At 39.8% G+C, this 24,309-nt stretch overlaps 3 protein-coding genes across 3 annotated transcripts in view; 2 read left to right on the forward strand and 1 right to left on the reverse strand.

The window, feature by feature from the left end:
• Positions 1 to 94: 94 nt before the first annotated feature.
• Positions 95 to 2,126, forward strand: LOC107042580 (60S ribosomal protein L19). Its single transcript, XM_015263675.1, has 4 exons — positions 95 to 152; positions 553 to 659; positions 935 to 1,098; positions 1,749 to 2,126. The coding sequence occupies exons 1-4, from the start codon at positions 148 to 150 to the stop codon at positions 2,073 to 2,075; spliced, it is 603 nt and encodes a 200-aa protein (XP_015119161.1). The 5' UTR covers positions 95 to 147; the 3' UTR covers positions 2,076 to 2,126.
• A 967-nt stretch (positions 2,127 to 3,093) lies between these two features.
• On the forward strand, positions 3,094 to 6,965 carry LOC107042579 (ribosome biogenesis protein BMS1 homolog). Its single transcript, XM_015263674.2, has one exon. It carries the CDS (start codon positions 3,239 to 3,241, stop codon positions 6,926 to 6,928), a length of 3,690 nt encoding a protein of 1,229 aa, XP_015119160.1. The 5' UTR covers positions 3,094 to 3,238; the 3' UTR covers positions 6,929 to 6,965.
• Positions 6,966 to 7,409: 444 nt separating this feature from the next.
• The window catches only part of LOC107042647 (filamin-C), a 30,496-nt gene continuing 13,596 nt past the window's right edge, over positions 7,410 to 24,309 (reverse strand). Inside the window, exons 12-27 of the mRNA XM_015263782.2 lie at positions 20,110 to 20,256; positions 19,799 to 20,026; positions 18,433 to 18,747; positions 17,477 to 17,695; positions 16,723 to 17,043; positions 15,586 to 15,807; positions 14,694 to 14,881; positions 14,353 to 14,557; positions 14,092 to 14,229; positions 12,102 to 13,574; positions 11,507 to 11,650; positions 10,943 to 11,101; positions 9,582 to 10,145; positions 8,441 to 9,063; positions 7,649 to 7,951; positions 7,410 to 7,549 (exon numbers count right to left, since the gene is read on the reverse strand). Of these exons, the coding sequence (XP_015119268.1) occupies positions 7,481 to 7,549; positions 7,649 to 7,951; positions 8,441 to 9,063; positions 9,582 to 10,145; positions 10,943 to 11,101; positions 11,507 to 11,650; positions 12,102 to 13,574; positions 14,092 to 14,229; positions 14,353 to 14,557; positions 14,694 to 14,881; positions 15,586 to 15,807; positions 16,723 to 17,043; positions 17,477 to 17,695; positions 18,433 to 18,747; positions 19,799 to 20,026; positions 20,110 to 20,256 (5,318 nt within the window). The 3' untranslated portion in view covers positions 7,410 to 7,480. The remainder of the gene's footprint in view (positions 7,550 to 7,648; positions 7,952 to 8,440; positions 9,064 to 9,581; positions 10,146 to 10,942; positions 11,102 to 11,506; positions 11,651 to 12,101; positions 13,575 to 14,091; positions 14,230 to 14,352; positions 14,558 to 14,693; positions 14,882 to 15,585; positions 15,808 to 16,722; positions 17,044 to 17,476; positions 17,696 to 18,432; positions 18,748 to 19,798; positions 20,027 to 20,109; positions 20,257 to 24,309) is intronic.

The raw sequence follows: 24,309 nt of genomic DNA on the forward strand, positions 1-24,309 counted from the left end.
TTATTCAGGTTGTGGCGGTCAACGGGGATATCGGGCGAGGGGAATTACGCGGGGGGGATTTTGCACTGACTCTGGAGGTGAAACGCTAGGAAACGTGAACGACGCCATCTTGATTCTCTTTACCACGAAGGACTCGGAGGCTCAATCATGAGGTACACGTTTTACGAAAGAAAAATCGGAATTTTGAGGGTTGAAAATTAATTGAGTAGTGTCTTGTGAGGGGGTTCAATTGCACGGGATTTTCGGGGAGATTGATGAGTGCAGTTTCGGGTTTTATTGGAGTTTATATCGGGTGTGCGGTATTTATGGCTGACGGGAGCCACATGGTCTCGGCTGAGGAATGATTGTTAAACATTTGGGGGTATGGGGTTGTTTATCAGGGATTTTTACAGGGGTTTTGAGGGGTGCTCATGATTTTGGAGGGGTTGGGGGTGTGAAGGACCAGGGGATGGGGTTTTCAAGTGTCAGATAATCCTAACCTCGTTGTCTGCATGCTCTAGGCCTGCAGGGATGGGTGAATTGGGGCTTATCCTTTGTTTTTTTCTGTTGCAGTTCTTTGAAACTACAGAAGAGGCTCGCAGCCTCGGTTATGCGATGTGGTCGCAAGAAGGTATGGCTGGACCCCAATGAAATCAACGAGATTGCCAACACCAATTCTCGTAAGTTGATCTTTATTTTTTGGGGGAGTGGACGGAGTTTGTTTCTGGGAATTTATTGGGACAGGAAATTTGGGGAGATTTTGAGGTTGTCTTTTCGCTTGGACTCAGAGGTATTTGGGGTGGAGGCAATGTTGAGTAGATTTTACTCCATAATATAATTATTTTACTTCTGAATGTTCCAAAATTGAAGGGGGATTGGGGAATTTTAGTAGAAAGCGAAACAATTTTCTAGGACAAGTAGGAGAGGGTAATTGATCATTTTTGTCAACTTTCAGGCCAGAACATTCGAAAACTGATCAAGGATGGTTTGATCATCAAGAAGCCAGTGGCTGTCCACTCCAGAGCTCGTGTACGTAAAAATACTGAAGCTAGGAGGAAGGGACGTCACTGTGGGTTCGGTAAGAGGAAAGGTACTGCTAATGCTCGTACGCCTCAGAAGGTAATTCAGTGTTTCATCCATTAATTTTTACGAAATATCTCAAAAATAACTGAAGAATTTCTCCAAAATGAAATTACTCAAAAAATCTTTCTTGTTTCAAATATTTATAAAATCATCTGACGATCAATTTTCGAACGACTCTAGTATTAAAAATCGTGAACTCATTGTCAAGTCATCTCTGTAACGCGTACTTTCAGAAATAAATATTAAGAGATTTTTTTTTAGTTCCGAAAGTCTGAATTGATGAAATTCGATTGTATGAATTCTTCAACCGAAAATTTAATTATAATTAGAATAGGAATAAAATGATTCAAGGGGGCTTGCAGGGAATTGAAGTTCTTACAAAATACCTCTCTTGACTTTTTATTTTTTCAACTCCGTTTCAAAGATTTTTATAAACTAATCTGGAGGTGAATCTTCGATCTATTCTTATTAAATATTATAAATTAAATAATCTCAGTAATAACTGCTTCTTCTTTCGTAAAAGCTCCATTCTCTACAAATAAAAATAGATTTTTTATTCTACATTCATTAGTTCTCGAGATATTTGAAGAATGAACGACAAAAAAAAATTTAATTTCCAACAAAAAATGATCGCATTTAATAAGTAACTGGTCTAACGTTTTGGTGAATGGTTTTACTAATTCCAGGATCTCTGGGTTCAACGTATGAGGGTACTCCGTCGTCTCTTGAAGAAATACCGTGAGACTAAGAAAATCGACAGGCACCTATACCACTCTCTGTACATGAAAGCCAAGGGTAACGTGTTCAAGAACAAGCGTGTCCTCATGGAATTCATCCACAAGAAGAAGGCTGAAAAGGCACGTGCTGAGATGCTCTCAGACCAGGCGGAGGCACGTCGTACCAAGGTGCGTGAGGCACGCAAACGCAGGGCCGAGAGACTCGCTGCCAAGAAGCAGGAGCTCCTCCAGTCCTACCAGAGAGAGGACGAGGCTGCCGCAGCGCAGAAGAAGTGAAGAGAAACTTGAGCGTTTAATTATATAAATAAAGAGAAAATCAAAAAATCACTCGGCCTTTTTCCATTCCATATCTACCGAATTGTGTAATCATCAATTTTCAGGGTAAATTGAGAGAGTATTCTGATTAATTATGCATTTATTTCAAGAATAAGTAATTTTCAGAGAAAATTTCTGATAAAATAATTCTTAATTTTTCTTTAAAACCACTTATTATTGAGATAATTACAAAATTTTCTGAGGTGTTATCTCATGAGTGGGGTAAAATGGACATTGATTTTTTTTTCAGTTTTCAGAATTCATAAATAGATTTTTTAATTGGGATCAGTCGAGGCGCAGAAGGACGGAACTGAGAACATACATTTTTTTTAATTGATCAAATTCTCTTAACTCATTCTATGGATTTTTCCCCCCCTAAAACCACCAATGCTCTTTACAGACCATAATTTCTGAAACGTCCCCATAGTGAGATCTGGCCGTATGACTATGACGTTCTGTTTACGGATGGGCGATGTTTTAAAAAACATCGATTATCAAAGAATTGATGTTTTTTAAAAAATCGATGTTTTTCTCATTACACAGGAGAAAAAACAAATTTTTTTAGTAATTTTTTTTCTTCTCGAGAAACTTACGTTTCAATAAATAATAAGTACTGCTGGAGAATTAAATTTTTAATCTCGAAATAGGGTTTATGATTAATTGAAGAAAATATGTTGAATATTTTCCGTTAGCTGCAATAATTGTTAAAAATTTAAATCTAAAAAAAAGTTTTTTTTTTTAATTTAAAAAACCAATGGAGATTATTCTTCGACAGAAAAAAGAGCAATTTTGTTATAGCTTAAACAAAATGGTCAGAAACATCGATGTTTTTGGAAAAAAGAATCGAAAATCGATTAATCGGCCGTTCAAAGCATCGAATGAAAAACGTCGATGTGTGGGCATAAAAAACCTATGTTTTCGATTAATCGACAAACATCACCCATCCCCAATTCTGCTCAGTGCCAACAAATCTCCGGGAAACCGCGTGGTGTGCTGCTCCACAGCACCCTAACCTCATCCAGTCAAAAAGCATGTGTCCAAACACGCGCCTGCAGCAACAATTAAACCTCACCGAAATAGTACCGATGCAATCCTAAATAATAAAAAACTACCACAAAACCAAAATGTCGACACCAGAAGGAGACATCACAAAGCACAAGTCACATCGTGAGCGAAATGCGGGTCGAAAAGCCGAGAAGAAAAAGGCGAAGAAGCCCCAGAGTGATGGGTTAACCGACAAGCAGCGAAACCCAAAAGCCTTCACCTTCAACTCAGCAGTAAAAGCAGAGAGAAGATTCCGTAGGAAGCAGGACATCGAGACGAAGAAACAGCATATTCCAGTGGTGGACAGAACCCCAGTGGAGCCGCCTCCAGTTCTCGTGGCAGTCGTTGGCCCTCCGAAGGTAGGAAAATCACTGCTAATCCAATGTTTGATAAAGAGTTACGTCCGCCAGCCCTTGAGTAACGTAGTGGGCCCCGTGACAATAGTCTCAGGTAAAAAACGAAGAATAACGTTCATGGAGTGCAACAACGACATAAACAGCATGATTGACATTGCTAAAGTAGCAGACCTGGTGCTGCTGCTGGTGGATGCTTCTTTCGGTTTCGAAATGGAGATTTTCGAGTTCTTGAACATTTGTCAGGTCCACGGAATGCCTCGAATCATGGGGGTACTGACCCACTTGGACCTCCTACCCAACGCTAAGCAATTGAAGAAGACGAAGAAAATCCTTAAGCACAGATTTTGGACTGAGGTGTATCAAGGTGCAAAATTGTTTTACCTTTCTGGTCTTCTGCATGAGGAGTACCTTCGTAATGAAGTCAAGAACTTGGCCAGATTCATCTCAGTCATGAAGTTCAGACCCTTGGTCTGGAGAACTACGCATCCCTATCTGTTAGCTGATAGAGTTGAAGATCTAACTTCACCTGAGACTATAAGACAGAATCCGAAAGTGGACAGAACGATCAGTTTGTATGGGTATGTCAGAGGGGTTCCATTGAACAAGGAGTCCTCCATTCATATCCCTGGCTGTGGAGATTTGAGGATAAAAGATGTGAGCTTTCTTCCTGATCCTTGCCCACTACCTGAGCACATTAAGAAACGAGCCTTGGTGGAGAAGGAAAGGCTCATTTATGCCCCTTTCTCTGGGGTTGGGGGCATTGTTTATGATAAGGATGCTGTTTATGTGGAGCTGGGAGGGAGTCATTCTTACAAAGAGGAGGATACAGGGCTTATTTCGTCGTTGATGGACGCTCAGGGGACTCTGGATGAGAAATTGGAGAAGAGTGAGCTGCAGTTGTTCAGTGGAGCTGGTTTTATCAAGTCTGGGGAAGTTGAGGAAGAGGTGAGCTCGGGATATGGACAGGTGAATGTTGTTGACGGTGGGAGGATTAGACGGAAAGTTATTTTCGGTGATTCTGAAGATGGAGACGAAATTGAGGAGGAAATTGACGACGAAAATGATGAAGATGATGGAGAATATGAAGAGTCCGAAAATAGTCAAGAACAAATCACCGGGGATGGTGAATCTGTTGGCAAGAGAAAAATTACTGCTCACACAGTCGAAAATTTACCCAAAAAGCAGAAGATTGATGAGCAAGATGAGTTGGAATTGGAGTTGACTTCGTTAAGAGCTCAAACTGCGTCAGCAGAATCGAAATCACTCCATGAAACGCCAGTAGTTCACCAACCCCTGAGTAAAAATCCAACGTGTGAAGTTAAGGATAAAATAGCCAAGGCTCTCACCAAATTTTCATCCATATCAGAACAACTAAAATCGAAGAGAGACTCTGGAAGTGAGTCAGATGATGACGAGAGTTTTGATGAACTATCAGACAACGATATTGACAGACAATTAGACTTAGATGACCCTGAGAGCGCAGTAGACTCGAAATCTGAAGAGGAAACTGACGATGATGAAGATGAGAAAGATTCAGGGGATGAAATTCCCCAATGGAAGACAGACCTGGCGAAAAAGGCCCGAGAATCTTTTTTGAATCGTCAACAGTCCAATGTGAATCTCATGAAGCTCGTCTACGGGGTTTCAGATTCGAGAAAAAATCAGGAAAGCCAGGAGGATGAAGACAATGACAACGAGAATCTTGGAGGGATTTTCAAAGTCGTTTCCGAAAAACAAAAGCAAAAACTTGAAGAAAGAGAACTCAAGAATCAAGAAGAAACAGTGTATTATTCGAGGGAACAACCTAGGGACTGGATATCAGAGGAGAACAAGCTCTGCTTGATAAATCGATTTGTAACAGGCAAATGGAAGGAATCAGAAGACGCTGAAGAGCTCCTCAAACTCGACGACCTGGAGGAAGACGAAGAAGAAGAAGTCTTTGGAGATTTTGAGGATCTAGAGACTGGGGAGAAGGTGGAAGCGAAGGCTGCACCCAAGCCCCCTAAAGAGCTGGCCCCTGACGAAGCTGAGGAGAAAAAGAAACTCCTCGAGAAAAAGAGAAAGCTGAAACAGCAATTTGACTCTGAATATGACAACACAGAGGCGAAGAGTTACTACGACGACTTGAAGCAGGAGGTGGAGAAGCAAGCGCAGTTGAATAAATCTGAGTTTGAGGGGCTTGATGACGACCTCAGGGTCCAACTCGAAGGTTTCAGACCTGGGATGTACGTTAGAGTTGAATTAGAATCGGTCCCTTGCGAGTTGATTACGAATCTAGATCCGACGTATCCTCTGATCGTCGGAGGTCTTCTCCATGGAGAGGAGAACATTGGCTACGTCCAAGGGAGACTGAAGAAACACAGGTGGTACTCCAAGATTCTCAAGACGAGGGATCCACTGATTCTCTCTGTTGGATGGAGAAGATTCCAGACAATTCCCATTTATTCTAAACTAGAGGATAACTTGAGGAATAGGATGATCAAGTACACGCCTGAACATGTCGCCTGCATGGCGCACTTTTGGGGACCTATCACCCCCCAGGGGACTGGGTTCCTCGCCGTCCAGGATGTCGCAACGAGAATTCCCGGCTTCAGAATTGCAGCTACGGGAACAATTCTCGAGTTGGATAAGAGCACGAGAATCGTTAAGAAACTGAAGCTAACAGGGGTGCCTCTGAAGGTGTATAAAAAAACTGCTTTCATCAAGGATATGTTTAATTCTACACTGGAAGTGGCCAAGTTCGAAGGGGCGAGGATCAAGACTGTGTCCGGGATCAGAGGAATGATTAAAAAAGCTATTAGTAAACCCGAGGGATGCTTCAGAGCGACGTTTGAGGATAAAATTCAACTCAGTGATATCGTGTTCTGTAGAACTTGGTATAAAATTGACGTTCCAAAGTTTTACAATCCTGTGAATTCGCTGCTGTTGCCGATGGAGCAGAAGAACCAGTGGAAGGGAATGAAGACCACTGGGCAGTTGAAGCGGGAGGGAAATGTGAGGGCGGTGCCTAACAAGGATTCGCTGTACACGAAGATTGAAAGGCAGCCGAAGGTGTTCAAGCCCCTGATTATTCCCAGAAATCTCCAGAAGGAACTGCCTTACAGGGATAAACCCAAATTAGCGCCACTCGAGGAGAATAGAATACAAAAATTCGAGGACAAGAGAGTTGCTGTTGTTAGGGATGTCAAGGAGGAGAATGTTGCCAAACTCATGAAGATGATCAGGACTAATTATGCGAATAAGCAGGAGAAGCTCAAGGAGGCTACCAAGGCGAGAATGACCGCCTATCAGAAAAGAGTGGAGGTCGAGGAGATCAGGAAGCTTAAGAGGCAGAGGGAGCTCAAAAAGCAGGTATTCAGAACTTTGAGTAAGATGGAGATTAAGGAAAAGAAGAAAGAGGGGGGAAGACGGTAATCACTGTACATTTTTTAAATATATGTTATTAAACATAGATTTTTGTTTCCTTTTTCGTTGCCCCCAGTTGTTTATAAATGGATAATCAACAAGTTTGAGGTTCTGCTTCCGAGTGGAAGCCTTGGATTTAACGGATTTTTCTAATTTTGATTGCAAATTGAAGAGATTGTGTTTTTAGGATCATGTCTGTATGTATGTGACAGCTTGGATTTTTGCTGATTAATTTTTATAAAAATTAACATAAATATGGTGAAACTTGCAGATCAAAATCTGAAATTGTGGCTCATTGTAACTATGATTGAACTCAACTTCGGCGCGTCGTTTCAGCCCAATCTGTCCAGTACTTCTTGAGGTATAAAACTAATATGGGATCTTGACAAATTTTCGCATGTGGGAAACACTTGGATTATTCAAACGCAACAAGAAAATTATTTGAATCCTTGATTTTTATTGAAAACGTAATATATAAGTTATAATGAGATATATTATATAATATTTATTATTAGTTTGTGAGAAAAAAACATTGATAACAAAGGGGTTAACATGGGAATGTTAGAGAATTGCTTGAGATCCCCGCCAGGAAGTTAATGTATGATGGCCCGTCGAATAAGTATCAGCAGTCTGCGAAGGAAAAAGAAAAGAAAAATTAGAAAAATTTGTATTGACGTTCCTGTTGATAATAAATTTCTTCTTCTACTATTGGAGGGTGTTTGTCATCACCTGGGTAAGTACCAATAGTTCGTCCTGCGTATCGACGATTCTAACTGGGAAAGGGGAGCCAGGGACGAGGACTCCAGCCCAACGAACTTCAACCCTATAGTCTCCAGGCTCTGTTGGATCGTAACGACAGAGGATTATCCTGTCCTTCTGGGTTTCTCTCTGCATCTCCACTCGGAAGGCACCTTTCGGCCCTCTGACCCGTACGGTTAATTGCCCTGCACCTGCCCCTCTTGTATCGCAGATGAATCTGGATTGAAATGTGGCTAGGACCCCGTGTTCAATTCCAGGTCCATAAACTCGGACCTAAAAATAAAAAGAATTATTGACGTGATAAATACTGAGAGAGAGAACTGCTTTTGAAGAAGAAAGTTTATTTGATACCAAAAAAATATTGCTTTTCTCTCAATTCCTTGCAGTTTCAAACATTTTTTTTTATTGTTAAAAATTCATTATAGTGAACTGATAAACTGTCCTGTCTGTTTTTCATCGATACTCACAAGTTGAAATGAATTTTTCAATTTTTGAAAATAACTCTCTTAATCTTTCGGGGCATTATGAACCGTAATCACATAAACGTGACATCCTCGTTAATTAATGGACCATTTTAGAAACAAGAAATTATGGGAAAAAATGTGAAGAGCCTTTTCTCTGGAGCAGAGAAAATTGTTCCATGGAAAAGCCCTCTCGATATTCTCTCTCAAAATCGTCAATTTTTAAAATGATTTCATCATTGGAAAAACTAATCGCGTTAAACTTGTTACATTTCATCATTGGATAGGGTATTTTACATACTTTAGAGGCGTCTGGAGCTCCAGAAACCCTAAGAGTGAAGGGTGAACCAGGCACGTGTTCGCCAGCATACTTGATCGTTAGTGCGTGTCTCCCAGCCTCCTGTGGTTTAACATTTAGAGTGAAAGTCGCATCGCCATGATCGTAAAGCTCGCAGTACGCAACTTTGTGTGGCCCCACGCAGTGAGCAGTGAGCTCCCCTGGCCCAGCTCTCCTCGTGTCAATGAAACTTCTAATTTCCTGCCCAACAATTCCATTCTTGAGTCCATCACCCGAACAAATAACTCTGGAAGCATCAGCAGCGCTCGTAACATTGATCTGCAGAGGGCATCCTTTCAATTGTCTTCCATTCCATGAAACAGTCATTAAAAGTGATTCGGAAGTGAGGGGAATATAACTGGCACGATAAACACTGTCTCCCAGATGCTGCAGCAGCACATTAACTTCATTCGTCGGTGAGAAAAGCTGAACTTTTGGTGTTCCATTTCCCGCTTGGGAGCCATCAATGGTGAAACTAACTTCCTCACCAACTTTGGCTGATGTCAGTCCTCTCCCTCTGAGCATGACTCTACTGGTGTCCTGCACAGGAGGTTCAAGCTCCTGGACCACTGCTAATTTAGGAGCTCCTGTGAATAATCACAAGCCATGTTCATAAGTACGTGGATTTTTAAAAAAGTCGATTAAAAGGAAACATTTCGCAATAACGTTCATTACTCTATTAAAAAAGAATGGTAAAGCTTTTACTGGTGTAATTTGAATAATATATAAACTAGTCTTGCATATTCCTATGTATCAAAAACAGATTGCTATGGTCTATGGAATGAGAAAATACATGATGAATAATAATAACGAAAAAATCTACCTCAGAAAACTACCGCAAAATATATCCATAATAATTTTGATTTTTGCTAAATTAATAGTATTAATTTGGACAATTAATAATATTGTCCAAAAAATTACTACAGAAACTGCAGCTTCAAATCCCAGATGTTTCCCAAAAACTGATCGCGAGGTGAAATTGACGCATCTGGCTTTCCCACTTGGCTAATGAATTGAAAACAAACATCGTACAATGTCTCCAGAGAAACTTCACACGCCTATATATTGAAAAAGAGAGACCATCGACGATGAATGGAAATCGTACCTGGAAATGGAATGCCGTTAAATAAAATCTCCATGTGATGCTCTCCGCCGTTCAACTGAGGGGGAATCAACTTCAATCTGTTATTGGATGTCATCTCGAAGGTGATGAGGTGATCGTCAATGGTGCCTGTCAGCTCTCCAGGTCCAGCCTCGGCTGTGTCGAAGCTTATTTTGCTATTTGGTGACAGTTTGAGACGACCGACGTCGTCGCATATTGCTGCCCAACCTCCGATGACTCGGAGGTTCCTTGTGTCGATGATCTTCGGGTGCCAGGGGGATCCTGGCAACTGCTGGCCTGCGCACACCACTCGAACGTCGAATACACCCACTTCTGTGGGGGTGTACGAGATGTTCCAGGTGCCTGGGTTTGCTCCCGCCTCGATTGACGGCTTTGATACACTGTCCGGACCGTCAACCTGCACTGCTGGGGGACTCCGAGTTCCCGTCACGATGAAGTGAGCCGGTTTGCCCACGTGTCCACTCAACAAGCCTTCACCCTTTGCGCGAGCCTGACCCGCGGACTCCACAGTGCATACCAATGGGGTGCCTTGGATCGGTGTACCTCCTGTTGGTGGGAATGGGGTTTTTATTTTTTGGTGAAGGGAAATGTAAAAGTTGGAGTTTCATCATCCTGTGGATTTTCAGGAAAATTTGGTTTCAGAGTCGAGTGGTTTGACTCATTCATTGGAATTGTAAATTTTTCATATGACGTTTGAACATTTCAGGCATTGGTCTAAGTGATTTTCTAGAGTAGTGGAGTGGTAAAACTGGATAGATCAGTTGAAATATTCAGGAATCCAGGGAATATGCCAGTGGTTGTAAAAAATGTCAATAGCTCACACTCTGTTTTACAAAAAAACTTTTGACAAAAATTTGTTTGTTTCTCTTGGGTTTTTATTCCTACCTCGGGAATCTATTTCTGCAATTTCGGCTTTCAATTCAATGCCTTCACCTGATTGTTTGAGGCTTATTCTGCATATTCTAGTTATTAGAGTACAAAATCTACAACTATATAATTAAAGAATTCATTAAATTTGATTAACTACGGTAATATGTCAAAGTTTCATATTATTAAATTTTTTTCGTCAATTTGGAAAATCGTTGGTATTGAGTACGAGTGAAATCAATAGTTCACAGAATCTTGAGACATTTTTTGAAAAAAAAAAGAAAAGAAAAAATTCATTCACAAGAAAAGCCCTCTGATATTTTCTCCTGGAATTACTCGTTCTCCGAATGAATGCAACAACTGAAATTGTTCATTTCACTCATTAAGTTTAACTGCATTCCACCTTCATCGATTCATTTTCAGCCACCAAGAAAATTAAAGATCCCTGCTCGACAAAAATAGAAGAACTCACTCACCATACGTTACATTAATCATGTAGGATCCCGGAACGCTCGGTGAAAATTCAATCATCTCAGCTCCGTCGTTCAATGGAGTTACCTGAAGAGGAAGTTCTTGTCCCAAGGGACTAGTAGCAGTTACATCCAAATCCGCCACTCCAGCATCATTTTTAATCACTAAAAAATTCCCCCGGAAAATTCAATTACCATTTGTCTTGTTTGTCTACTATCCACTTGTTTTAGATCAGACTCTAGCTATTGTGAATTGTTACACTGGAAACACCGGCTAGCATTGCTCGACTGTTCACTTGAACACTCACTGCAAGGCTATTTGAAAGTAGACTGTGCACTGTATATTTTACTCCGGTATCGCGATAATGCATCAAAAACTAGGCAATTAGTTTTCCCCTGAACAACCTTGAAACATCTCTCAAGCTCTCATGCACACATCTTGCTCCATTGCGCTTTCACGTTCTTACCAAACATTGTTAAAGACTTTCGTGCTATTGAATCATTAGTCAACACTGTTCTTTCCGTCCTGCATTCTTCACTCTAGTGAATATTAGAACGACTATTACTTACACTTGAAGGCAATACGGTCGTGCACGGATACTGTGGTGGGTCCCAATTCCTGCAATTTCACCTTATTTGGATCGAATGCTTGACAGAAGAATGGAGAACCCAAGATTGGTTTTGCACCTTGGAGAACATCAATGTTGTAGGTACCTGAGAGAAGAATGAAGAATCAAAATGAAGCAATCAATATTTTAGTACTTCAGTACTTCATTTTGAAAAAAGAACAATTGAAAAATATGAATAATTGAGGGAATTATGATTTATGAAAATCGCAAGTTTTTATTTAAAAAAAATTGTTTTCCAAATTGACCCCAATATTTCAAAATGAGACGTCATACATAACATTATCTTCAGTTTGACGGAGTTTACACGGGAAAATATTCTTTTTATCGCTAATTACTCAAAAAGCAATTTTTTTAAAAATCTGAAATTTTCACCAAAAATTGTCAATAAAATATCAAGAACCCTGGCGCAAATTAGAGTTTGTCTTTCGCCGTAGTTCGGCGGTCATTAATTTTTCCATTGAGTTAAATATTAAAAATAACCGAAAATCGCTGTTATCCATGCAATTAACGACCACAAGAGTGAATATTGTGCTCACCAATGGAATTCGTAGTGAACTCAGCCAGTAAATTTCCATCTCGATGCTGATAGCACCGTACAGGCACAGCATTTCCCTGAGGTCCACTGATCACCACATCAAATTCCTTGCCAGGTCTCCCTAACGTTTCAATCGTGAACGACGTAATTTTCCCAATGCAGGACTGATACAATCCAAGCCCAATGGCAGTTACCTCCCTCCCCCCCGTGGGCCCCCTGACTGCCACCTCCAGAGGACTCCCCTGAATATGCACATCATTGTACTTGATATGAACCCTATGGGGAGCAGCCTTGGTCGGATGAAAAATGACCTCGTAAACTCCACTCTCACTCTCCCTCACAACATTATCCACATCGACTCCACCGGCCCTAACAGACGCTGTGATTTTCCCTGGTCCTGCCTCCTTCGAGGCCACCACGACAATCGTACCAGGTCGATGGCAAATAGCATCCGAAATTTCCTTAATGTTTACTTTAGTTGGATCAAACGCCTGAAGCGACTGAGAGCTGATGATCTTGTGTCCATCACTGAAGATAACATTGTAAATCCCCACTTGTCTCGTTCTAACTTCCACTCTGTACAAAGTTGATGATAATTTAGTCAATGTGCAGGGAATAATGATGCCATCAGGCCCAGTAACTTCAGCAGACACTGGACCCTCCAGTCTTGGCATATCGAGGTCCATGTAGGCAGTGCTGCCAACTCTGATGACAGATGGCCCATCTAATCCTCCACCTACCACTGGACATTTGAAGGGACTCCCAGGTACATTGTCATCATTGAAGCTGATGTTTACGTAGTGTGTGCTTGTTGTTTGGGGGACAAAGGTGACATCGTAGAGGCCTCGAGCACACGCCACCACCTCTGCCTTCACTGTATTATTGTTTGTGCTGACGACGAGCTCGAGAGTACCCTCACCAGCCTCTGCAGCATCCACTGTGAAGGTCGTTGCCTGGCCCAGTCTAGCCTCTGTCAAGCCAGACACGTGCACCTTCGTAACGTCGTAGATGTTGCAGGCAAATGGGGAATTTTTTATTGGCTCCCCATCCACAAAGACGCTGACGTTGTGCCGACCAACTTCTGTTGGTGTGAAGCTGATATTGTAGCGACCTTCAATGGGCTCAATTGTTATTGGAAGAGCTATTCCGGACGGGGGAGTCACGATGACATCGCAATTGAGGGCCGAGGCTTGTGGATCTACTGTGAAGGAGATTTGCTGTTTCACTGCTCCCATCTTCAGATTACTGCCTGTTATCACTGCTTGGCCTGCCCCCACGACTTTGCAATTGAAGGGGGAACCTGGCACTGGCTCGCCGTTGAAACGAACACTTAGACTATGGACGGCGGCTTCTTGGGGTTTAAAGTTCACGCGGAACTTTGCATTACCCTCGCTTTGGACGTAATTTGGGACGTTCTTGCCATTTACAGCAACTATTATCTCGAGGTTCCCTGCTCCCGCCTGACTGGCGTTAACTGCAAGTGAAATGAGAGGTGAGTGGTGGATCAATTCAGTGGCAAAGTGGTAAACTCCGATGAGACGAGTCAACTTCAAAGTATGCTAGTCTTTAATATGTATATATTTGGAAAGAGCGCAAAATGAGCTGTAGAAAAAATTCCGGATTCCCTTGAAGTCCAAAATAAGAATACTTTTGCTATTTTTTCTACTTATCTTTGAGAAAAAAATCTCATTTTTAAATAATCAACTAAAATCAACAATGTTAAATTAATTATTTGATCATTTACTGATAAACTTGCGAATTGAGCATAAAATTCACTGCTTGTGCCAATACTTCAAAAAGCCCATTCGAACGACAAATACTTCAATAACTGTAAGAAATATGTGAACTTGAACCGGTTCCCCGCTTCGATCCTGAATTAAAGATGTGAAAAATTCTATTTGAAAATTCCCAAAGCCATTTTTGGACATAAAAATGATAAACGAATGAAAATTATTCCACTCTCCAGAAAAAAAAACATTCGTGACACTCACTACTGAAGAATACTGGCTTTCCAACAACTCCACTATTGATGTCCGTAACTTTAACTTTATCCGCATTATATGCCTTGACGAGAAACGGGCTCCCCTCAATGTGTGATCCACTCAATTTAACTTCAACACTATGATCACCTGGAAAATACCGATTACGTTATAGCACAACAAAAAGAAAAGAGAGAAAGAGAAAAACTAGTTCTAGCGTAATGATAAGTTATGTAATCGTTGGGATTAGCCCACGTTCGTGACGATACCCACCAACATCCTTCGGCGTAAATCCTGCTGTGTATGAACCGTGAATGCCCTGTTTTATTTGCACCGGTATACTTTCCCGAGTGGGCGAGAGCACCTCCACTGTTGGACTACCCAGGGATGCGTCCGCTTCGATGTTGAACGTTGCTAAACGATTCACCGAGACTTTCTCCAGGCCCTCGGTGATCAGCACCTTGGCTGTGTCACTCACCTAGTGTTTTACATACTGTTTTACATGTGACTCGTAATTGTTTCTGCATTTCTGCATGTGTTTAAAAAATTGCGGAGGAAAAAAAAGTCTGAATTCTACAGAAATTCTATAGAATGAGAAAATTCGTTTCATTTACTTGACAGCTGAATGGACTTCCTGGGACATCTTCTGCGTTGAATCTGAGATCCACAGTGTGGACCACAGGCTCCCTCGGCGTAAAAGAGATGGCATAGGTGTGAGGACCCTGCGCTTGGGCTGACGTTGGAACTCTTCCACCGTTGACAGTCACCTCAAGATTTCCGGGCCCTGCTTGACTCGTTTCAACTGTGAGAATATTCATGGCCCTTACTTCTACAATATTGACTCATTTTCTTTTGAAATGCTTCATCTTCAGAATAAATTCTCCATCATGAAAAATATCTTGACTTCACTTAAGGTAGATTCGTAGAAAACACGTTATTAAAAATGCACGGTTTTAAAAATGCCCCCATGTGTTTCATAGATAATGTTTATTTCATAGATAATAGTCTCCAGCTATTGAAAAAAATGCTAACTAGCTGTACTGCACATTTTAGGAGATAATAAATAATGGAATATGGGCTTCCAACACGTGAAGCACAGGCCAAACGAGGCTTATGAGGAAACGGTTCTTACGATGTTTTTGTTTTTTAAAACTAATCCGTGATAGATTGATAAATTTCCGAATACGGTGAATTTTTTTGTAAAATTTTATACTACACAGTTTCTGCGATATTCAACTCTAAAAAACGGAAATTTCGTGAAAGTTCTTCTTATTTGATTTAAACAATTAGTTATTACAAATAATTTATTATTTGCCTACATCAACATCATATGACGACAGAAAAACTCAATAACTTACAGAATGCAATAAATTAAGTCATTTAGAATTTTTTCAGGGAATCCATAGGGATTTCCTTTTGGGTGCTGTTATTATTGTCTTGGGATATACCTTAATAAATAATTCCCTTTCAAAATATTGTGATAAAAATACAATGAAAAACTCTCACCTAAGAATGTAACTGGCAATCCGACAACACCCCGTTGTGCGTCTTTAACTTTGATAGCCGTAACATCATAAACTTTACAGCTGAATGGGCTTCCAACAACCGGTACATTACGATGGCTCACTGATATTCTATGCTCACCCACAACTCTTGGTGTAAATGCAACACTGCAGGTAGTATCTTTGTTGTCAGTGACCTGTGCTGGTACAGCCTGTCCATTGGGTCCTATCAAGTCCTTGCTTGTTAGTCGTTTTATACAAATTTTTCATGTAATTTCAGCCAGGGTCAAGGGTTGTTCATTACTGGAATGTATTATCATCTCACGAGAAACTAATGTCCCATCCACATAAGCTAGATTTGTTACACCTAATCTACACTAAAAAGCTGAACTATGTTAAGATGAAATAGCTCATTTGTTAAATTTTTATTAATCACTATTTGAATTGATCTGCCCTGATCAGCAAGAACCAGTGAAAAATTAAACGCACCTTCAATCTATCTTATCTAATGCATTTGACATGCTTGGCACAATATTTCAATCACTAAACAATTGAAAGAAGAATCAGTTGAATTATACAACTTAGGGTATAGCACCTGGTAAACAAAAACTTCCTTAAATAATTAGTCAGGATGAATGTAGAGGTAATTAGATATTAAGAAGCTGAGAAGTGTCAAAGAGACATTAAGTACCCACCACCAAGTTCGTTAGAGTCCACAGAATAGGCGTTAGATTTTGTTTTTAATATGAGTGTTTAATTTTTTTTTTTCGATATTTGAAGGAGTCTAGTAATGTCGTAGTCTGAAAGCTGGCCGACCTGGAACAGATAGGTATGTTTTGTTTTTCCTTGTTTGCGATTTCTCATTTTTCATTGGAACTAGTTCAGTCCAATTTGTTTGCACTCTCGAATGAAATCAGATTAATCGACTGAAATGAGACACTCAATTAATTATAGATTAGACAATTGTGGTAGACACATATTTATCCCCCAAATGAATTAGAAAAGTATGTGCTTCGAATAATAAAACAGGTAATCGTGATAAATGATGAATCATTTGGTGCTAAATAACTTGGTGCTAAACGAGAATTCAATCGTTAAAGTGGGGAGATTTTTTTTATTTGTGCTTCAAGGATTCTCTTACCTTCAACGTTAACTTCTAAGTCTTCCAAGCTACCGGAAACATTACTGACGGTCAAGTGACTCTGACGACCGAGTGCTGCACTGCTCAGTGCCTGTCCACTGACAGTTACATGGCTGTCACCACCCACTCGGGTTATTATGGGACATCCAGGGACGGTTCGTTTATTGAAAGCTATGTTTATTACATGCTCGCAAGCTTCGAAGGGGACGAAGCTTACGGAGAACCGAGCGTTACCCTGAGGTGTTACCTGGGTGGGAATGTTTTGACCACGAGCTGATATCGTTATTTCGAGGTTTCCTTCGCCTGCTTGACTTGCATCCACTGTGAGGAATTATGGGTAAATTATTAATGAATGAACTCGTTTGTAAATTAATGAAGGAGATTGAAGCAAAACTTTGGGAAAATTTTCGATTTGTTTGAAACAAAGAAATTCTTCTTCGATGGAACAAAGTATTTCTTCCATTGTTCGTTAATGAATGGATCGAATTGAATCTTTATTTTCAAATTAGGTATTGAGCCCTATTAATCGCCATTAATTAAAATTGGATTCACCAATTTAAAAAAAAGACAATCGGTTGCATAGAAGAGAGGGATAATAAGAATAATGATGATAATAGCATTCAACTAAGTTGAAAATCTAACAAAATTGGTTTAAAAAAATCTTATTCAATTTAATAAAATGGAATAAACAACGAATTATCGTGTTAATGATACTTGTTATTCATTGAGATTTGTTGATTATTAACTAACTCACCAGTGAAATGAGTTGGCTGACCAACGTTACCCCTTGCAACTGGTCCAATCAACACTTTATCAGCATTGAATGCCTTCGCTAGGAATGGCGTACCATTAACGGGGTGTCCATTGTACTCAACGCTTATTGAATGTACTCCAACGTCACGAGGAGTAAATTCCGCTGTAAATCCACTGTGAATATTTCCAGTCACTTTCACAGGTAATTCTGTCGTAGGCCCTGAGAATGATGAATGAAAAGAATTATTCAATTGATTGATTTCTTCATTCCACATTTAGGGATTTTGGTCAAATGAAGTCCATTTGAGAGGAGGTTCACCCGGGAAAAAAAAACTTCTTTGTTTTTCGAGAAAAAAATTTTAAAATAGTCTTTTTCGCGTGATATTTCCTCAGGAATCCGATTTTGTGGGTCAAATTTGTCTCCGACCATTAAAAATTAGAGATTCAAGTTTTTTAAAACAAAAAATTACCAAAAAAATCCCCAACGGATTTTTTTTATTTACATAGCTTTTTGAATATGATCACAAATTTTTGCTCATTAATCATGAAAAATAGGAGAGAAGATACATTTTTAAGTTATTATTGATCAACCAAAAAAATTCCTGAAGAAAAATCACGCGGAAAATGGTATTTAAATTTTTTTTTCTTGAAAAACGAAAAAGTTCTTTTCTCGGGGTGAACCGTCCCTTAATTTGGTACAGGAACGATATCTTCACAACATCTCAGAACTAGTAGACTTGGCAGCAAATGGCAGACAACCTACTTTTAGGTTCATAAAAACCCGTACGAAAATATTTCCAGATAAGTGGCTATAAATCTCCGCATTCCTGAGAATTTGTTCAATTAATCCAAATATTCATTCGTTCTAAACGTGCTTTCCGTCGTTAACTACACGTCCACTGAATTAAATGACCTCAGTATTATTTTTCAATTATTTTCTTACAATGGAAAACTTACCCCTGACGGAGACCGCTAATTCTGCACTCCCACTTCCATCAACAGCCATGTGAAAACTAGCGGGTTGATCAACAGGAATGAGCTCCAAATGATTTAAACTGAGAATTACTCTGCTTGTGTCTGATACATTGCAGACGAAGGGACAACCAGGAACTGCTTCACCATTGAACTTGATGTCAATCAAGTGGGGCTTAGCAATGTCAGGGGTGAATGAAACGAGGCACCGACCTCCACCAACCACCTGCACGTGATTTGGCACCTCGCCCTCGTTTATCGATATCTCTAATTGGCCTTCACCCGCGGCACTTGCGTCAACTGCAATTTTCAAGGAATTTATTGAAATTAAGATAGGTCACTGCTTTAAGATGAAGTGTTCTTTACATCCAATCATCTTTCAAAAGTTGAGAACATTTTCAGAGACAAAACTGTATTAAGAATGTTCATCCATTTTCTGAGTATCAAATTTGTTCATGGTAGAGAAAAAATCCGGATTCTTTTAGACTGATGGGGGAACATATGAAATTGACATTTGTGATAACGAAAGAAAATCAGTTGGAAATAAACAAATTCATGGAATTTGTTGAAAAATTGATAATTCGTCTCAAAAAAGAGCTCAGGAGATAAAAATAAAAGCAATGTGAAAAGTGTACTGAATCTCATGGCCTCGGAAGAACCCGGTGTAACAAACAACCAACAATTTAATGTAAAGAAAAAAAATTCAAAGTTTACTTTTGGCGGAAGATGGATGAAATAATTAAAAAATTGCAATTTTTGAAAATTACGAGCATTTTTTGTAATATTCAGCATATTCAGCATTTTACCAGAAATCGATGCCATGCCTAAAAAAGTAACAATTCTGTGCAGAATATAATTTGAATGATGCTGAATATTCATGATTTATTTCAAATTTTTCTCACGCAATTGAATTGACAAATTTGATGATTGAAAATCGTGGAATCTAGTGTTGTCTGTACCAAACCATAAAAAATACTTGGACGAATAATGAATGAAATGAAATTCTCTTTCTATCAGTTGAAAAAACCAATAATTTTTCAAGTGCTTGCAGTTTTGGATAAACACTCTTAAAAAGGTATCCTATTGTCGAGAATTTTGAATGACTCGAACAGAAATTGTTGCCTTGATCCAATTGCCAATGTTTTTCAAAACTATTTCCCTCACTATTCCCTCACTATCCATCAGTATTCACCCCTGCAAACCTTTAAAATTTCTCATTACCCACATTCATTCATTCATTATCACCTCCACGATTCACTGAACGCGAATAGAATACCCCATTTGAATCGCTTCTGAACTGAATTGTTCTTCACTAAACAACGAAAAATGTTCTGATCCACCGGATTCTTACCTCTAAACTGACAGGCATGACCAACAACGGCACTCGGCACATCAGTAACTTGAATGAGGCTGCTGTTATAAACTTTGGCGATGAGTGGTCCAGCCGGTAGCTTTTGTCCCGCTATCCTCACCTCCACGAGATGACTACCAACTTCACTCGGTGTAAACTCAACCCGGAACTCTCCAGGGCGCCCTGGCTCCTCATCGATACGCGCAGGTGTCTGTCGTTTAGAAGGCGCTAATGCACAGAACAATGCCATTTTAAATATTCCGAAAAAATATCAGCAGAATAGTGAATTAGTTGATCAACAATTCACTCACTTATTATCTGCACGTCAATCTCTTTGCTTGTGAAGCCGAGGGCGGAGAGTTCGAATAGCGCGGGACTGCCAGCGGGTACCAGCCTGACCGAGTCCCCGAGGACTGACATCTTCGGACTAGGCATGATTCCCACTCGCCAAGGTGAGCCTGAGAACACAATTATTCACTCATATAAATTTCACTTGATTTTAACATGCAAATGAATTGACTTTTTCCACTCAAATGTTTAAAATTATTTAAATATTGTAATGCATTCATTCTACCTCGATAACGGCAATTAAATTTCTTCCCTGAAAGCGAAAAATCTAAAGCGCGCGGCGAATGAACCCCGAGTCCGATAAAAAAATCTGACGTATTAAAAAATGTCTAGAATTGACAGACACGATTTCAACGATTGAATGATTGAAACGATCGATGCATCGCTCACAGATTCCAATAGCGTGCGGGGCGCGACCCGCAGGATCCACTAATCACCGTCAATCGCTTTTCTCGATCTACCGAGACGATCAATGGACCACAAGTACATTTTTCAAAAGAAATAAATAAAATATCAGCGAAATGTTATCGGGAAATTGAAGCTAATTCGTTGGAATAATCGATGGATGCAGATAATTCCGACAAGTGTTGAGTGAAACAGAGCTGTGTGGTACGTCAGCACAAACGATTCACCGACTCCGAACGGACTCAGCCGAGGAGCAAGACAAGTGTGGTTGCCTCTAGTTCGCCACTCCAGCACACCGTACTCTCAGGGACGTAGTTATTTCAGGGGATTGCGATGATGTTGGAGGAGAAATTTTAGGTGAAATGGAATGTAAAGAACAGTAAGGAAGGAACCGGTATATTGTCTACCCCGAGGGGGGTCCCCGAGTCTGGGGTCAGCAAGATTTTTTCTCATAGACTCGACACTTGTGATTAAGAGGTCTTCCGCTCTATTTTTGATAATTTATTTCCTGTTTGGGGGACGACTGGAGAATATTGAGCGATGCCATTGACTTTTCTTTCCATCTAATTTGAAAATTAATTACATCTGGGATAACGGCTGGATGGAACGGGGTTATGCGGAGCCATAAATTAAGAAGAAGTACCCCAAGAGCTTCAAAATTATCGAGCATTTCCCGATAGCTTCGTTGCAAACGAATGAGGGTCGCAAGCTTTGCAGGTTCAAAAATCGCGGGCGCTTGCGCGAGGGATGCACGTATGAAAAAATCGTAGAGGAATTCTATAGGGTCTCCGTATAAGACATTCGGATATTTCTTCACGAATATTTTCTGTAAGAAGTATTTCTATACATAAATTGTTGCATTAATTTTTGTCTTCATACGGAAGATGTCTAGACGCCCCGGAGAAAAACGTAGAGAAATGTCGCAACTCCATACGAAATGTTTCTATACATGTGACGGTGGGCCGTATAGGATCAAATCTGTAGAAATCATATAGAAATAATTTGTATAAAAAATATCCGTATAGATATATCCGAATATCATGTACGAAAATTCTATAGAAATTCTGTACGCAATCCGTATCGAAAATTTCTATACGATTTTTTCATACGTGTGTTCCTGCAAAACTTGGCACAATCGTTTTTTTGCCGGGGAGGTTGGGGGGAATACCCGATTAATTTTGAAGCTCGAGGGGTATTTGTCAGGAAAAGTTCTCTTGATATTTTTCTTCGAACCTGTAGATTCCAATGACATCTGAGAAAAAAAAATTCCGACTCATTAGCATTGATAATTATACTTGAAGCACTCGGACTTTTTCCCAACGTGGATCCACGTGTTTTTGACTTGCGCTACTTATTTCTCCTCGAGAGTAAAAATGCAGAAAAATGAATGAAGGAACGGGCGAAGCCAATTTTGATTTCAATTGCAATTTTCTTTTCCAGAAAATTTTCGTAATGATTTTTTAATTAAATCCACGGGTACTCGGGCCACGTGGCTCCACACCTGACGTTCTCCATCCATCGTTCTTTCGCTACCCCCTCCGTCTTTCTTCGAGGCACTCGGTTCACGTACACCTCGAGAGATTGGATGCAAATACAAGTCCTTCTCCACTGCAAAACCGCATTCTAGTGACCAAAAAGGAGATGGAAATATTTTCTAATAAAAACACAAACAGCACGAGGGTCACCTGTTTGATCTCGTAAATGATAAACTGACGTCATATTAAGCAAACTGAATAGTACTCCATTGATGAAGAAATAGTTTCAAGAGAAAAAAGAGGAAAGCTCTCCAGGTCTGGAATTTTTTCATGTCATCTCAATTTTCACTCTTCAATATAACTAACTCAAAAAAAAAATTCTAATTAAAAGAAGACGACGTAAATTGTTTTCAACTCCCCTTGGCACTGACCTTGGAACTGGGTCATGGCGCAGTGGAACAATAAATTCTGGTTAACTGTATCAAGGTCTATTTTTCCCCCGGAATTTTTTATTCTTCAGGTTTTGCTGGATATAAATGTCAAAGTGTTGACCAATACGGTTCACGTTCATTCAATGTCTCATTCAATCATGCAAGACTTTCCTCAAATCTTAAATGTGGAATTCGTCTCTTGTGCAGCTTGGCACGCGTTGAAATTACCGCTCCCAGTGACACAAATGCCGACGGTCTTCCTTCCCCTCTCGTCTCATTTTCTCCTCTCCCCCCCCCCTCCCGCTCTTCTCCTGGTGTAAATACGATTTCCAGTCTCGTCGCGTAAGTGAACTGCGTCTCGCTTGGAGGATTAATTTTTTTGGGTTTTCTTGGAAGTCACGCTTCAAAGGGAGATTTCGAGACTCAAGGTAGCGCACTAGCGCGAAGGATTATGTTGGAGTGGTCCGAATTATCGCAGTAGAAAAATTAAACCCTCGTGATACAGAAAAGGAGAGGTGAAATGAAAATTCTTGGACAAACTTTTTTTTAAGCTTCGAGGGATAAAAAAAATTGAAGAAGAACGTCAGGAGAGCTTTTTTGCATGTTTCAAATGTTGAATTCTGATTCTGGACATTAGACTTTTCCGTAAGAGTTACTCTGTTGAGATATTTTCTATAGAATTTCCGACGTTCAAATTTTTCAAATTTTTATTCTTTGATTTTCGTGATGAGATAAGAACAGAAAAATAGAATGAAAAAACGTGGAAAATTTGAGCCGATGAAATTTTATAGAAAATATCTCCGTAGAGTACGTCGTACAGAAAAATCGAATTCTGTTGACTTTCTCTCTAGAATATTTTCTATTGAACATTTCAATAGAACCGGCCAAAAAATAATAGAAAGTTCAATAGAAATCCCATAGAATTTTCTAGCGAATTCGTCATAGAAATCCCATAGAATTTTCTTGCGAATTCGTCGAGCTCAGAAAGAAATTTCTGAGGAAGATTTAGGTGGGCAACAATATCCTCGATAAAAGGGCCTCTCAAAAAATTTCTCTGCTAAATTTAATTCGTAAAATATCTTCAAATTGACCTGCGAATGCATTTACGACTTGTTGCCTCTACCACTTCACCACTGGATTTTGTTACATAATTTTTTTCTAGATTTTTATGGTAGTTGGTAGCATGCAACGGTCTATCGCAAACGCAACGGCATTCCACAAATATCTAAATTTAAATTATCACGTTGATGATCGAAACCGGTTAATTTACACCGGCATAATATTTCATAATCACTATCGTCATCGTAGATACTTAGCACAATTGCAGGGAGGGATTAACAGGCGTGAATCGAATGTATAATTGCGCAATACTGTCTTCCTCATTGGTAACTTCCTTTCCAAAATATATGCGTGCAGGTCGAGTCTAGAAAACGCTGGACTTTAAGGATATCCACGTACTTTGACTTCATGAATTATTCCTTCAATGAAATCCTTTTCTGCTTTTGTCGGCGAACATCAGAGCTTGGCCACAATTTTGGCAAGACACACGTATGAAAAAATCGTATAGAAATTTTCTATACGGATATTTTTATACAAATTATTTCTATACGATTTCTATAGGTTTGATCCTATACGATCCACTGCCACATATATGGAAACATTTCATATGGAGTTGCGACATTTCTCTACGTTTTTCTCCAGAGCGTTTAGACATCTTCCGTATGAAAACAAAAATTAATGTGAAAGTTTATGTACAGAAATAATTCGTGTAGAAAACATTAGTGTAGAAATATCAGAATATCATATACGGAAATACTATAGAATTTCTGTACGCAATCCGTATAGAAAATTT

Source organism: Diachasma alloeum, unplaced genomic scaffold (genome assembly GCF_001412515.2).
Source record: "Diachasma alloeum isolate Michigan unplaced genomic scaffold, Dall2.0 Dall_scaffold_00494, whole genome shotgun sequence".
Lineage (NCBI taxonomy): Eukaryota > Metazoa > Arthropoda > Insecta > Hymenoptera > Braconidae > Diachasma > Diachasma alloeum.

Coding starts and splice junctions, on each gene's coding strand:
- LOC107042580 (XM_015263675.1), top strand. Junction 660..934: donor GATTGCCAACACCAATTCTC/GTAAGTTGATCT, acceptor GTCAACTTTCAG/GCCAGAACATTCGAAAACTG. Junction 1,099..1,748: donor ATGCTCGTACGCCTCAGAAG/GTAATTCAGTGT, acceptor TACTAATTCCAG/GATCTCTGGGTTCAACGTAT.
- LOC107042579 (XM_015263674.2), top strand. CDS start 3,239: ATGTCGACACCAGAAGGAGACATCACAAAGCACAAGTCACATCGTGAG.